This window comes from Phoca vitulina, unplaced genomic scaffold (genome assembly GCF_004348235.1).
Source record: "Phoca vitulina isolate PV1807 unplaced genomic scaffold, GSC_HSeal_1.0 scaffold11, whole genome shotgun sequence".
In the NCBI taxonomy this organism is placed as follows: Eukaryota; Metazoa; Chordata; class Mammalia; order Carnivora; family Phocidae; genus Phoca; species Phoca vitulina.
Genome location: NW_022589714.1, coordinates 14071141 through 14086373, shown reverse-complemented (window position 1 = coordinate 14086373; position 15233 = coordinate 14071141). Strand labels below are relative to the sequence as shown.

Sequence of the window (15233 nt, the reverse complement as noted above, 5' to 3'; positions counted from 1 at the left end):
TCAAGGAATTCAGAATAAATTGGATTTTTTTATATAGGATTAAGATTTCAGAGCATACTTTTTTTTAAAGTCAGATTTATCAAGATATGACTTATTTACAGAAACATTCACCTATTTTATAAGTATAGTTCAGTGAGCTTTGATAAATATGTACAGTCATGTAATCTCTACAATAAACAAGATTTAGAACTTTTCCATCACTCCAAAAAATTCCAAATTGTACTACAAGGTCTACATTTTTCATTTATAGCAACTTGGATTTATTCTTATTTCATCGGCAGTTTACTGTATTTGGCACAAATAGTAGTTGGACAGTCTTAGATCTATAAGGCAAATTAGTTCATTCTTCTCAATTTACAGATGGGCAAATAGCGATCAAATAGCGAGAGTCAGAAATTAAAGCCTTTTCCTCCAAAATAGTTGTTGACATCAAATGAAAGGTTAGTTCCTTATCCCTCACTCTCTTTCATGTTTCAGTGGGAAGAAGGGCGCTAGCCCAACCTCTGCTTTTTTTATTTCCATTCAGTTCTAATGAATTGAATTTTTTCCCTTGAATCAGTTCCATATTTCTAGCACTTGTTAGAGAAATCTAAAGTGTCTCTTCCAGTACTTAAGTTTCATATCAAATCAATTGTGTAATTTTCTCTCGATCTCAAAAGTAAAATAATTATTTCATAAAATCCATAATATGCTATGACATGTGCCTTGCTTATTAAGCTGTGAATAAATCTACATTTTCTTTGGAGGAAAAAAGTCAGAATAAGGCATAGAAGAAATTATGTGAATTCAGAAAGAACCTATAAAAATTAAGAAGGCTGGCGCACCTTGGTGGCTCAGTTGGTTAAGCGTTTGACTCCTGGTTTCCGCTTGGGTCATGGTCTTGGGGTTGTGGGATCAAGCCCAAAGTCAGGTTCCATACTCAGTGCGGAGTCTGCTTCAGATTCTTTTTCCCTCTGCCCCTCCCTGCTCACACGCTCTCTCTAAAATGAATAAAATCTTTAAAAAAAATTAAGAATGCTGAACATAGTCTTGGTACTTTTACTGCCTTATTTTAGTAACTCAGAAAGCTGTTGAGTTTGATAAAAATATTTTTGGGGCGCCTGGGTGGCTCAGTCATTAAGCGTCTGCCTTCAGGGCTCAGGTCGTGATCCCAGGGTCCTGGGATCGAGCCCCGCATCGGGCTCCCTGCTCCGGGGGAAACCTGCTTCTCCCTCTCCCACTCCCCCTGCTTGTGTTCCCTCTCTCACTGTGTTTCTCTCTGTCAAATAAATAAATAAAATCTTTAAAAAAATTTTTTTTTATTTGTTTGACGTATTAGCTGCATAAATCTGACATTAGCCCTAGAGTGATGATCTTTGTGCCCTTTGGGAGGTATAAGATAAGCAGCAGAAGGGGGAAATTTAGCAGTTACAGCAAAAAAGTACATGTAACATAAATATTTGCTTTTCTAACTCACTTTTCAGTCTATTTCATTAGGCAGGAAATGTAATGAAGATAGACAAAGTAGGTAATCACCGAGTGCTGCCTATATTATTTTTCAGTTTTCGTATTTTAATACTTGAGTAGAAAAAAAATAAGAGGCAGTAAATAGTCATATTAAAGATTAATTACCATTTTGGCACTCTGAAGCCTAAGCCTTCAAGGCAGTATGAATTGTTTCTCATTCTCTTGAAAACAAAGTCTTGCCAGTTAGCACATGAAAAGATGATGGACATCATTAGACATAAGGGAAATATAAATCAAAACCACAATGAGATACTTCTTCATATCACACTAGTATGGCTACAATCAAAAAGATACTAATAAGTGTTGGTGAGGATGTGGAGAAATCAGAACCCTCATATATTATTAGTGGGAATGTAAAATGGTGCAGGTGCTTTCTTTGGAAGACAGTTTGATAGTTTCCTCAAAAAATTAAATGTAGAGTTATAATATGACCCAGCAGTTTCACGCCTACATATATATCCAAGAGAAATAAAAACACACAAAAACTTGGGCATGAATGTTCATTGTAGCATTATAGTAGCCAAAATGTAGAAGCAACCCAAATGTTCATCAGCTGACAAATGGATAATCAGTTAGTGACATATCTATCCACTGAAATATTAGATCGTAAAAAGATACGAAATACTGATACATGCTACAACATTGCTGAGGCTTGAAAATATTGTATAAGTAGTCACAAAAAACCACGTATTATACGATTCCATTTGTATGGAATCTCCTGAACAGGAAAATTTATAGAGTAGATTAGTAGCTGCTTAGGGCTAATGTGGTGTGGCAAATAGGAGTGTGGGGGGGAGGTAGGGGGGAATAATAGCTGAAAGGTACAGGGTTGGTTTCTTAATGAGGTTCAAAAATTTACTCTGATGAGGGACGCCTGGGTGGAATAGTTGGGTAAGCATCTGAGTCTTGGTTTCGGCTCAGGTGATGATCTCAGGGTAGTGAGATTGAGCCTGGTGTCAGACTCCATGCACAATGCAGAGTCTACTTAAGACTGTCTCTCCCTCGGGGCACCTGGGGGGCTTAGATGGTTAAGCATCTGCCTTCGGCTCAGGTGTTGATCTCAGGGTCCTGGGATCGAGCCCCACATCGGGCTCCCCACTTGGCAGGGAGCCTGCTTCTCCCTCTCCCTCTCCCTCTACTGTTCCCCTTGCTTGTGCTCGCATTCTGTCAAATAAATAAATAAAATCTTTAAAAAAAAAAAAAAAAGACTGTCTCTCCCTCTACCTTTGCCCCTCCCCCTGCTTGCACACGCTCTCTCTCTCTTTCTCTCAAATAAATATTTAAAAATAATAATTAATGGGGCACCTGGGTGGCTCAGTCATTAAGCGTCTGCCTTCAGCTCAGGTCATGCCCAGGGTCCTGGGTTCGAGCCCTGCATCGGGCTCCCTGCTCCGCGGGAAGCCTGCTTCTCCCTCTCCCACTCCCCCTGCTTGTGTTCCCTCTCGCTGTGTCTCTCCCTGTCAAATAAATAAAAAATCTTTAAAATAATAATAATAATAAATAAAAATAATTAAAAAAATAAAATTTACTCTGATGATAGTTGCACATCTGTGCAGATATATAAAAACAACTGAATTGTACACTTTAAATGGGTGAATTGTATGATATGTGTTATATTTCCATAGAACTCTTTAAAGTTCCCCTTTGATCAGTAATCTCATACTATAATGTGAATTAAAATTAAAAATGAATTAAAGTTCATGACCTAAAGCAATGGGACAAAGCCTACAGCTTCATATACACAAACCCCAGAAACTTCTAATGGCCCTCTCCTTCAAATTAATGTTCTAGTTGAGTAATATCCAGTTAAATAAGTAAATATCCTCACTAATCCTAGTGGAGACCAAAGTAAAGAATCCTCTGTTTTACGAAGTTTGACTTTTTAGTATCTGTTTATCCTTTTTTTTCCAACTATAGTTTGTGTATTTGTTTTTTTTTTGTTTTTAGTTTGTGTGCAACCATATCAATTCCATCTTCCTTAAGGGAAATTAACTTACCTTTATTGGGTGTGATACACTGATATTTTCTGTTCTTTTTGATGCTTGCCTTAATCCAATGATGATAGTGTCCCACAGTTTGAAAACTAGTGCTCTAGAGTGAGTCTGCATTTCTGTGCTTTCATCAAATGTTTCCAAGGGATCATTCACCCAAAAGCACTCTGAGGTGCTTTTACTATCTCAGAGAGCTTGGTTAAGTAGTCTGTCCTATATAAAATGATGGCATATTTAAGAAGAGCTTATAAAAATTTCTGTGATTATGATTACTATTTCAATAACTGATTTCTGTTTTGCCTGGAAATATAATTGACACGATTTAAACGAAGCATTTTATTATATTTATTTATTTTATTTTATTTTATTTTATTTTTTAAGTAATCTCTACACCCAACTTGGGGCCCAAATTTACAACCCCAAGATTAAGAGTTGCACACTTCACTGACTGAGCCAGCCAGGCGCCCTTAAACAAAGCATTTTAGGTAGTTTTAATATAGTTTTAACTATCGAACACATAGAGTCACAAGTGTCGACTCCTAATGTCAGATAACATGCTGTAGTAAATAAGTGGGAATTGTATCTGGGAGTGATTAAAAAAACAGTTGAGTTATCACCTCTCAGCGTACACCAGGATATTTGTTTACTTCACTATTTAAATTATTTTTCTCCCTTTTTTTAAATGCACATATATTTAATTGTGTAAGGTTTATATTTATATTACACAGCTTCTGTAGATATGAATAATTGGCTGCTAGAATATCTTGATTATAATCGATTCTGAATTGCCTGAGGATTTGGACAGATATTATTCAAATACAGATATTTTAGTTTCAAACAAACATAAAAATACAGATTTTTGAAAAAAATTGAAAAGGCTATTTTTCATATAAAAAGATTTACCATAGTGCTTTATTATTTATTTTAAATAGTACGTTTCCAATCACAACATTTAGAGAGAGAGACATCTTTCTTTTCAGGAGCATGTTTTATTTTGCTGTCTTCCCACCCCATCTTGCTTATATTAATATATTTAAATCCCCTTTAATAACTTACACAAAAATAAACTTTTATCCTGTCTAAAATACCTTTAAGTCATACGTTTTAAAGTGGAAAAGATATACTCTTTAATAAATAGATCACTGAATTTGGTATTAAAGTCCCTCGGTTTTCATTATTTTCATGTAAACCTTATATTTCTTTGAAACCTTATGTTTTTTTGAAACATATTTCATGTGTGATTAGCGTCTTCCAGCAAAATATTTTATTTTTAAAGATTTAGATTCTTGAAACTGACCTTTAAAAGTATCAATTTCAAATTTTTCTTATGAGTCATTTCATATTACCAGCATCGATATTTGGCTTGTCTCATTTTATTTTATTGAAAAGTCAGTGACTATAACAAAACATGAAGGAAAAATATTCAGGGGTGCCTTAGTGGCTCAGTCAGTTATGAGTCCGACTCTTGATTTCAGCTCAAGTCATGGTCTCAGGGTCATGAGATCGAGCCCCATGTCAGGCTCTGCGCAGGGCATGGAGCCTGCTTAAGATTCTCTCTCTCCCTCTCCCTCTGCCCCTCCACTCCTCACTTGTGCACACGCTCTCTCTCTCTCAAAATAATAATAAAAAATAAATTTAAGAAAAAGAAGGAAAAATACACAGAGTTGGAAAACTCATCCATAGCTACTATTCTATATCATGATTATTTTCATTTTTGTATTTTTCTTTTTATTATTTGTCCCAAAACAAGCCTGTTTAACTTAATTTTAATCATGTTTTTAATCTGTATTATACAATTTTTCACAATTTTATAATTTTAATTTTAAAAATGTATAATATTTTATGTTCTACAATTAGCTAACTGTTCCTATCATTGGACATTAGGTTATTTTTAGACTATTGTAGCTTCTGTTACTAAAGATAACTAGCATACCTACCACAAAAATGTTTTAATATACATACATGTATATATCTGTATATATTTAAATATACATATATTTATAATATAATTGATACCTAGTTTTAAATTTTAATAGAATTAAATTTTAATGAATAAATTTAATGAATTCTCTGAGTTGTAGAAGCAACTTTGTAATTGATATTGAATCCAGGTTTTTATTAGAAGTAAGTTATATTTGAAATTACATGTTAATGCAGATACTATATAATTAATTACTAGCATTTTAATATCATATACTATAAGTTATGTGCATGTCCTTTTTTAAGTTATATAATGTTTCTTATTTATAGATGGCTTAAGCAAAATTAGACTAAACTATAGTGATGAATCAACTGAAGGTAGCAAAATGCTTGAAGATGAACTGATCGACTTCTCAGAAGATCAGGATAACCAGGTAAAACCTAATGCTTAGCAAAAAGCTCCAATATCTTATCTAATTAAGTTTTTCTTTGGAGTCCTATAAGCGATTCCTTCTACCAGTAACTCATGCCTTCTGAACTTGGGTCTCATCTCAAAGCACAAACCTAAGTTTTTAATTCAGAAGTTGCCAGGATAACTGTATAGGGTTGTTTTGTTTTATTTTTCTTTTTAGGGTTTTTGTTGTAGTTTTTGCCATCGTGGGTTAAACTAACATTACCTACCTCAGAAAAGTTTTAATACAAAATTGATTCTCCCACCTAAACTCAGCCACTACCCCCACTAACCTTGCCATTCCTTTCTCTTCCTCTTTTAAAAGCACTTATGGGTCATACTTAACCTTAACCTTTGGTCTAACTTATTCAGGAGGCAAATGTAGATACTTGATTATGTGGTGCTTTCAGCACAGCAAAATTACTATTTTTCCCACATTTCCAGTGAGTCTTTTCTTTCTTCTAGTTTAATGTATATGTATCACGGCAGGAGCATATAATATTTAGTTAAAACTAACATAGGTAAATTCTCCTATTTCCTTAGAGTTCCATTTGCTCTAGTATATTTTACTTACACCAAAAATAAAATGTATTTTTAAAATATTTTATGACTTCAGTTAAAGAGGGCTTTATATTGAAAGAAAAGTTTGTAAGAATCTTACAGCATTCCATTTCTTTAATCTCTGACCTTTCTTTAGTTGTTTGAATAAACTTTGAGTTTATCTAATAGTGAAGATAGCTTTGTACTGCACCCAGTTTTCGTTTTGCAATCCTCCAGTGAACAAAAGCCCATTTTTTGTTATGTCCCTTGCTGTACAATGTATGTCTAAGAAATACGGTTTTTCTCTGCAACTTATACAGGCATATATATATGGGTTATATTCAAGGTTTATAATGAGTGCTGTTCTTATGCTCCTTTGGTTGTAACAGTTATATGAACTAGCTAATCTGTGTTTTATTATTTCTATTGCTGATTATTTTATTTATAAGGTTGCCAGAAACTTTCTAAAGAACAGGGAAAGCCAAGCCTTGTTTTACATTCAAGATAATCTACAAAATAAGACACAATGTCATTAAGTTGTCTTAAGTGAAGTGCATATATGGTTCTGTCAAGGAGGTGTTTCCAAAAACCCTTTAAATATTTCTGATTGAAAAAATTATTTATGTAAAAGAATAATAAATACAAGTCATTCATGTTCCTATTGTGAAACAGTTGTTTTAGCCAACAAACTAAATTTTTGTAGAAATATCTAAAATCGGGCGCCTGGGTGGCTCAGTCGTTAAGCGTCTGCCTTCGGCTCAGGTCATGATCCCAGGGTCCTGGGATCAAGCCCCGCATCGGGCTCCCTGCTCCGCGGGAAGCCTGCTTCTCCCTCTCCCACTGCCCCTGCTTGTGTTCCTTCTCTCACTGTGTCTCTCTCTGTCAAATAAATAAATAAATAAAATCTTAAAAAAAAAAAAAGAAAGAAATATCTAAAATAGAGCAGTAGTATTTGAAGAAGAATCAGTCATACTATATTCAGTCTTTAAAATTTTCTTTTACTTGAAAATAGATGTAACAGTTTTTCATAGCCTTCTGATTAGTAGTTTCTTTTCATTAAGATATCAGTGTTGTGGCATTAGATAATTAGAATCAAGTGACCACATTTTCTCATGTCTGGTGACTATTAAATAGAAAAAATTTCCATATTTGCTACAAAGATTTTTATCATCAATAGTGCTATTTTGTGAGGTTATTATTTAGATTGTATATCTTCACTACTAACAGGCTGTCTTTTATAGGATGATAGCAGTGATGATGGATTCCTTGCCGATGACAACTGCAATTCAGAAATAGGACAGTGGCATTTAAAGCCTACTATCTGTAAACAGTAAGCATTAACTTTATATCTTGCATACTGCATGATAAATTTTATTTACATACCTTCATAGAATAAAACATAACTGGACAGTTTTTATTCAAACAAGTCCTTAAATGTCACAAAACCTGTCAAGATGAGTGAGGAGAATTGGGTTATGCCCATGGTCCAGGGCTCAAGTTGAGGAGAATGGATAATCATTTCTCTGTTTGAATGTGAAGTGGAATCTTGCAAAAAACACTGGATTCTAAACTAATTTTTTTTTTCTTTTTCTTTTTTTAAGTAATTTCTACACTCAATGTGGGGCTTGAACTCACAGCCCTGAGATCAAGAGTTGCATGCTCCACTGACTGAGCCAGCCAGGTGCCCCTAAACTAATTCTTCTATATGATGATTACCTGTTTTGTTATCTATAATAGGTTTTAGTTAAAAATGGGATTATTTCAGGGCACCTGGCTGGCTCAGTCAGAAGAGTGTGTGTGACTCTTGATATTGGGTTTGTGGAGTTGAGCCCCATATTGGGTGTAGAGATTACTAAAAAAAAAAAAAAAAAATTAAAGAAAATGGAATTATTTCTACTTTGCATGGTCCCACTTCTGGTAATTTGGAATCTGGGGATGTTCAAATTTTCAGAATTATTTTGACATTACTAAATTTTGTATTCTTTTAAGGAACCAACAGTGGAACTTTAGTGAAATATGTTAATAATAAGATGTGGTTCAATTAATATTCTACAATTTGGTTTTTTTGTTGTTATTGGTATGTTTTGTTTTTGTTTTTTAAAGATTTTATTTATTTGTCAGAGAGAGTACAAGCCAGGGGGAATGGCAGGCAGAGGGAGAAGCAGGCTCCCCACTGAGCAAGGAGCCCGATGTGGGACTCTATCCCAGGACCCTGGGATCATGCCCTGAGCCAAAGGCAGGCGCCTAACCGACCAAGCCACCCAGGTGTCCCTGAAATTTGATATTTAATATAACCATGGATATTTAAGTATTGTGTTAGGGTATATGTATCTGTAAGATTTATTTCTTCCCCAAGTTTTACTGAGGCAAGAGAATTTTGAATATTTAAATTCTGTTGTTAGTGCTCATTTTTTTATGCCTTTTTAACATTATAAAGTACTGGGGCACCTGGGTGGCTCAGTCAGTTAAGTGGTTAAGCGTCTGCCTTCAGCTCAGGTCATGATCCCAGGGTCCTGGGGTCGAGCCCCACTTTGGGCTCCCTGCTCAGCGGGGAGTCTGCTTCTCGCTCCTGCTTGTGCTGTACTCTCACTCGCTCTCTCTCTCTCTGTCTCTCAAATAAATAAATAAAATAATCTTTAAAAAACAAAAACATTATAAAATATTAACATTTGGTCATTTCACCCTGCAGACCTTGTATCCTACTGATGGACTCACTTAGAGGCCCTTCTCGATCAAATGTTGTAAAAATTCTAAGAGAGTAAGTTCAAAACCATAATTTGTACTTTGTATTCTGGTGGGAATGAGGGACTGTTTGTATATTTATATATGTATATTCTTACTATATGTGCATTATTGCAGGTATTTAGAGGTGGAATGGGAAGTTAAAAAAGGAAGCAAAAGAAGTTTTTCCAAAGATGTTATGAAAGGCTCTAATCCAAAAGTACCCCAGCAAAACAACTTCAGTGATTGTGGTGTATATGTGTTACAGTATGTAGAGAGCTTTTTTGAGGTGGGTTTCAGTATGTTGGATCTGATATAATAAATAATAAAATAGTGTATAGTGACTCCTTAGACAACACGGGTTTGATTTTTTTTTTTATAAATACAGTACAGTACTATAAATGTATTTTCTCTTCCTTGTGATTTTCATAATATTTTATTTTCTCTAGCTTTATGTAAGAATACAGTAATATAATACATATAACATAAAAAATATGTGTTAATTGACTGCTTATGTTACTGGTAAGGATTCTGGTCAATAGTAGGCCATTAGTAGATAAGTTTTTCAGGCATCAAAAGTTCTTTGTGGATTTTGGACTTCACAGGGTCAGCGCCCCAAATCCCCACATTGTTCATGGGTCAACTGTATTTGACCTTATATTAATGTAAAAAACACAATAAGGAAATATTTTAAAGAATTTGAAAACCATTTCAAAAATTTTTCCAGGAAGCAGAAACTCCCAAATTGGAGAATTTTTAAAGCATAAAAAGACTATTTATATTTTATCAAATCCAAGGTTTGTTGACTTCATTCTCATCACTCTGATAACTCTCCCTCTCCGCTAACTCTTCCCATCTTAAGAAATCTCTCCCATGATTCGGACTTTCACCCTCTTTTCTCCCCTTTATGGATATATTTATGGAGAAGTATTTATATTCACTGTGTTCATTTCCACAAATCCTAATTGTTTCTCAGATCTCTGTAATCTGGCTTTACTCTCATCCTTACATTGAAATTGTTACCAACCTCCCAGCACCACTTGACACTGTTGACCATTCCTTCTTCATAATGTTTTCTTCCTTTGACTTCAGGGATACAATACCATACCTCTCTTGGATATTTTTTATAGTTATCTTGACTCTTGGGGTGCCTGGGTGGCTCAGCTGGTTAAGCGTCTGCCTTTGGTTTAGGTCATGATCCTGGGGTCCTGGGATTGAGCCCCCTGTCAGGCTCCCTGTTCAGCAGGGAGCTTGCTTCTCCCTCTGCCCCTCCCCGCTGCTCATGCTTGTGCTCTCATGCGCGCTCTCTCTCTCAAATAATATCTTTAAATAAAAAAGATAACTCAACTATCTTTAAAAAAAATTACCTTGACTCCTTCCTCTTCATCCATCACCAGTATAGCGCTCAGTTCTCTGAATTCTATCACTTAACGTTATATATGTTCAATTCTTTATCCCTGCTGCCACTTTCTAAGCCCAATAACTGGCATCACCATTTTAAATTGCTGCACCAGTCTCTAAGCGTGCTGCCTTTTATATTTCACATTTGTTTTCCAGAAACTGAAATCTAATCGTTTTACTCCTGTTGCTCTTGGGCTAAAGATGAAAATGCTTCACATGGCCTGTGTGACCCAACTTCTGTCGAAGCTTCTAGCTTCATTCATTTCCTACCATTCTTACTCTAGCATTCTGTGTATCAGCCACCTGAATGTCATTAAGTTTCTTGTATTGTGTCATGTTTTTTCTTGCCTCTAGCCCTTGATACATATGTCCCTACCTGGGATGTTCTTCCCAGTTGCTTCTGTCATTCTTTACTGGACTAACTCCTACTCATTCTTCAGGTCTTAGCTTAAATATCACTTCTTCTTGGAATTGTGTTAAGCGCCCAGGCATGGATTTTCATAGGACTTTCTGCTTTTACTCTCAGAATACTTGTCATGTCCATTGTTTTTAATTGTTATCTGTCTATCTAGACTAGGGTCAGCAAACCATTAAAAGGGCCAAGTAGTAAATATTTTAGGCTCTGTGGCCATACAATTTCTATGTCTACTCTCTGTTCAGCTATTGCGGCATGAGCGCATCCACAGGCGATGTAAATGAGTTATTGTGGCTGTGTTTCAGTAAGGCTTTATTTACAAAAATAGACAGTAGGCAGAATGAGGCCCACTAGCTGTAGTTTGCTGACCTCTGGTCTAGACTATAAGATCTTTAGGCAAAAACTGTCTCATTATCTCCAGTGCCTAGCATAATATCTGGCATGAGATAGATAATTAAATACTTACTAAATGAGTTATTGATTTTTCATTTTTAACTCTGGAATGCTTTTGTGATTGAAACTAAAATATTATAATTTTCTAATATACATTTAATATTTTTATTTCCAGAATCCAATTCTCAATTTTGAACTACCTATGAATTTGGCAAACTGGTTTCCTCCCCCAAGAATGAGAACAAAAAGAGAAGAAATCCGAAACATAATTCTGAAGCTTCAGGAAGATCAGAGCAAAGACAAAAAGAAGCATAAGGACACTTACTCAACAGAAACATCTTTAGGTGAAGGAACAGAACAATATGTCAATAACATCTCAGATTGATCCATTTCTGATGCTTGTCAGTATTGCCTTCAGAAACTGTGTGACTTTCAACTTTGGATATAGACAGTAAAGAACTGAAGTGTTCACTACTCAGAGTGATCTGGAAATGTTAATGCTTGTATAAATGTCATATAATTAATTTCCAATGGAGTATGTATTAAGTAAAAGTTTGTAAATATGTTAATGAGGCCAATTTTTCCAGCATTTATAATTATTTTTTTCACTTGTTAGGAAGCTTTTGTTATGTATTTTCTGTTAATAGTACTTAAAACTGCAACTTCTAAACACAAAATAAATAAAAAGAAAATATTTATAGGAGGAAATGATTAATTTGATATTCTTTAGTGAACTTGTATTAAATTCCTTAGTGAGTGTGACATATTTCATGGGAATATTCAAGTATCTATGATAATCTTTTGACCTTCTGCATTTGTTCTAAAATAACTTGAAACATGAAAATATGATTAAATATAAGACATTTTGGACAAGAAGGACATCTTCATATGCTTGTATAGTGGAAAAAAGTAACAGCTTTTTAATTCATACACTCCCTTGTGTTCAGAGAACCCCAAAAATGTAATATTTATAATTTTACACAAATATTTAAGAAGCAGTATTAAGAGAAATTCAAAGAAAAATAACCTTGAATTATACTACTAAATAATAATTATACTTTATCATACCTTATTGTCAAGTACATTTCTGAAGACATCAAAGACTCAGGTTAAAACTATTTTGGTAAGTGCAGCTTAAATTTCAAATATCCCATGTTACCTTTCTATATTATAGCTTAAAGTATGCTACAATCTGTGTGATATAGTTAATTAATAAACGTTTTTAATCTGTGTGGACACGGGAATTTAAATAGGAATTTACTATTTTTTGTAATGGCTTTTGCTATTTTTTCATTGCTCATTTTGTTCTCGTTATTTTGATAAACAACGTATCAGATTTCTGTGCTTGAGTTTTTTAGTGTAAATTATTTTTACATGTAAAAGTACTGTCTTTAAATTAGTTGCATAATGCAGAAAAAAAATCTACCTTGAATTCCCCTTTAAAAATACTAAAATGTGATGGTTTTGATGACAGATTTATAACTCATGTAGGGATTGTGCATATATCTGCTGAAACTCTTATTTTCAAATGAAATATTATACATTTCTTTTGAATTAACTTTGAGACTTGAAATATATATTTTAAAAGTCTTTTTTTTTGTTAAATAATTTTAAAATGCACATATAACAAAAGTAGTTGAGAATAAAGTAAAGGCCATTTTTATCATCAGCAATTTTTCTTTAATCTGGCCAAATCTGGCAATGTGACCAACGTTTTAGGCTATTTTCTTGAATTTAATAAGGTCCATGGGTGTGTTTTTGGTGTATGGGGGTGTTGTTAAAAGAAAAATCTATTGAGACACACTCATTAAGGGAAATATTAAAATGTAAGCTTAAGGAAGGTCACCATTAGTGGTATCAATTACAAATTTGTTACTTTGAATATTTTAACATTTTTAATTTCAGATTACATTATTTCTTTTTCAGGAATACCCTAGAGCTATTAGCTTAAATTATGAAAAAGTAAAATTAAGAGTTTGGGGCCCCTGGGTGGCTCAGTCGGTTGAGCGTCTGACTCTTGATCTCAGCTCAGGTCTCGATCTCAGGGTTGTGAATTTGAGCCCTGCATTGGGCTCCACACTGGGCATGGAGCCTACCTTAAAAAAAAAAAAATTAATTTTATTACTTACTGAATATGGACAAGAAAATGAAAAGTATTTTAAAAATCTGATAGCAGTAAGTAAAATTGGCATATTTAATTTTTTAATGTACTGAATTTTGTCAGAATTTGAAGGTACTGAAAAAACTATTCTAAAGTATTTGTTTTCATTTTAATTTCTAGTGGTTACATTTGTACTCTTTTTTTTTGATACGATAAAAAGATAACTTGTTTCTTGGGCCAACTCAAGTCAATCGCATTTTGACATGAAAAATATAGATTGATGTCTATCAACTTTCTAGGAGTAGGATATCCAGCTATTTAATCATATTTCTCCCACCCCATGCAAAATTCTATTTTTAAAAGTTATGCTAATGACTTTGGTATATGTAGACTCTTTGGAGACTGCCAGGTAGAGCTCCAAATTTAGACTTGAGACTCTTTGGTGTACATGCACATTCTCTTGATAATTGTGTACCTTGGTACTTCTATATATAGTTTAAAGTGGATATCAACCTTTTAAAATGTGTTATTAGTACTTAGAAGTTGTGAAACAAATTATACAGTTTAAAGGTTTGTTACTAGACACTGAAACTGCATGATGAGTATCTGGTGTCTTAACTAATTAGATAGGTCTGTTGTATTTGTTTTCTTGTTGGATAGAATAACAGTTAATCATTTTTAGAAGAGTTTTAGATTACTTGCCATAAAATTTGTATGGGTCTTAGCTCTTGGTAGTTTAGGAGCAAAGGTGGCATTTCACTGGTCCTTTCCTTTTGATGTTGCCAAGATAGCTGAAAACTTAATGGTAATATTTCAAGTTCACATAAATTTAAATCAGTTAAGCATAGTAACCTGTGCTTAAAGTATTAATCAATTAGTGGGAGGTTTTATTTGAAAGGATAAAATAATTACCCATTTCTTAAGTCACCAAAATAAATTCAGTATTTTTTTCTTTAAAAAAACTATCTATGATCTCTGAAGACTGTAAGGTATAATATAAAAAGAATAAGTTTCAGTTTCCTAGAAATCAAAAATTTAACTTAAAGTCTTAGACAATTCACTGAACAAGAATAATAAAGAATATATTTTAATATATATGATTAAAGGTTGGTGGAATAATGCTACTGGAATATAGGGGCACCTGACTGTCTCAGTCGATAGGGCATGTGAGTCTTGATCTCAGAGTCATGAGTTCTAGCCCTATGTTAGGGGTAGAGATTACTAAACAAACCTACTGGAATATAATGATAGAAGAATAACTTGGTTAGAAGTAATAGAACCTTTAAGAGATGAGGTAATGTAGTGCTGTGTGTCTAAAAGAGATAACGCTGTAGCTCACTTTGAGAACTAAAGGAGAGGAATGAGATTACTTTAGGGGCATACTACAGACTGTCTAGCCAAGTTCACAGAGACAGACCAGACTGTACTGGGACATGTAATCTACTAAAGAATGTTCTGAAATACTCCAGCAGGACTTTCTGGTACATTTGTTGGTTTTCCTACTCCCAGGATGAAGAAAAAAGGGTTCTGAAAACTGTTCTTCAGAACTTTAACCACAGAGGAAGAATTCGTTGATCAAATGGAACAAATGTGTACCTTGGGGAGAAGTAGTCCTACCATCTTAATTCTGATAAACCAGATCAAGGAATAATGGTAGAGTACCCTAAACTACTATTAAGGAAATAGAGTGTAATATACTCACAGGAGGATAGGATAGCATAGACCCATGGCCTGAAACAGAAAAACGTTAGAAGTTTAGAAGTCTTTACCATCTTCATTACAAGTAACAGTTAA

General features: G+C 34.1%; 1 protein-coding gene across 8 annotated transcripts in view; it reads left to right on the top strand.

Moving 5' to 3' along the window:
- The window catches only part of SENP6 (SUMO specific peptidase 6), a 115875-nt gene extending 102528 nt beyond the window's left edge, over positions 1 to 13347 (top strand). For 7 of the 8 annotated variants that reach the window (XM_032409430.1, XM_032409427.1, XM_032409429.1 and 4 more), the window contains exons 20-24: positions 5748 to 5851; positions 7650 to 7738; positions 9098 to 9166; positions 9268 to 9418; positions 11514 to 13345. In XM_032409430.1, coding sequence (XP_032265321.1) covers positions 5748 to 5851; positions 7650 to 7738; positions 9098 to 9166; positions 9268 to 9418; positions 11514 to 11723 — 623 coding nt within the window. In that variant the 3' untranslated portion in view covers positions 11724 to 13345. Of the gene's footprint in view, positions 1 to 5747; positions 5852 to 7649; positions 7739 to 9097; positions 9167 to 9267; positions 9419 to 11513 lie in introns of all 8 variants that reach the window. The other variant, XM_032409434.1, reaches the window with a different exon arrangement.
- Positions 13348 to 15233: the final 1886 nt, after the last annotated feature.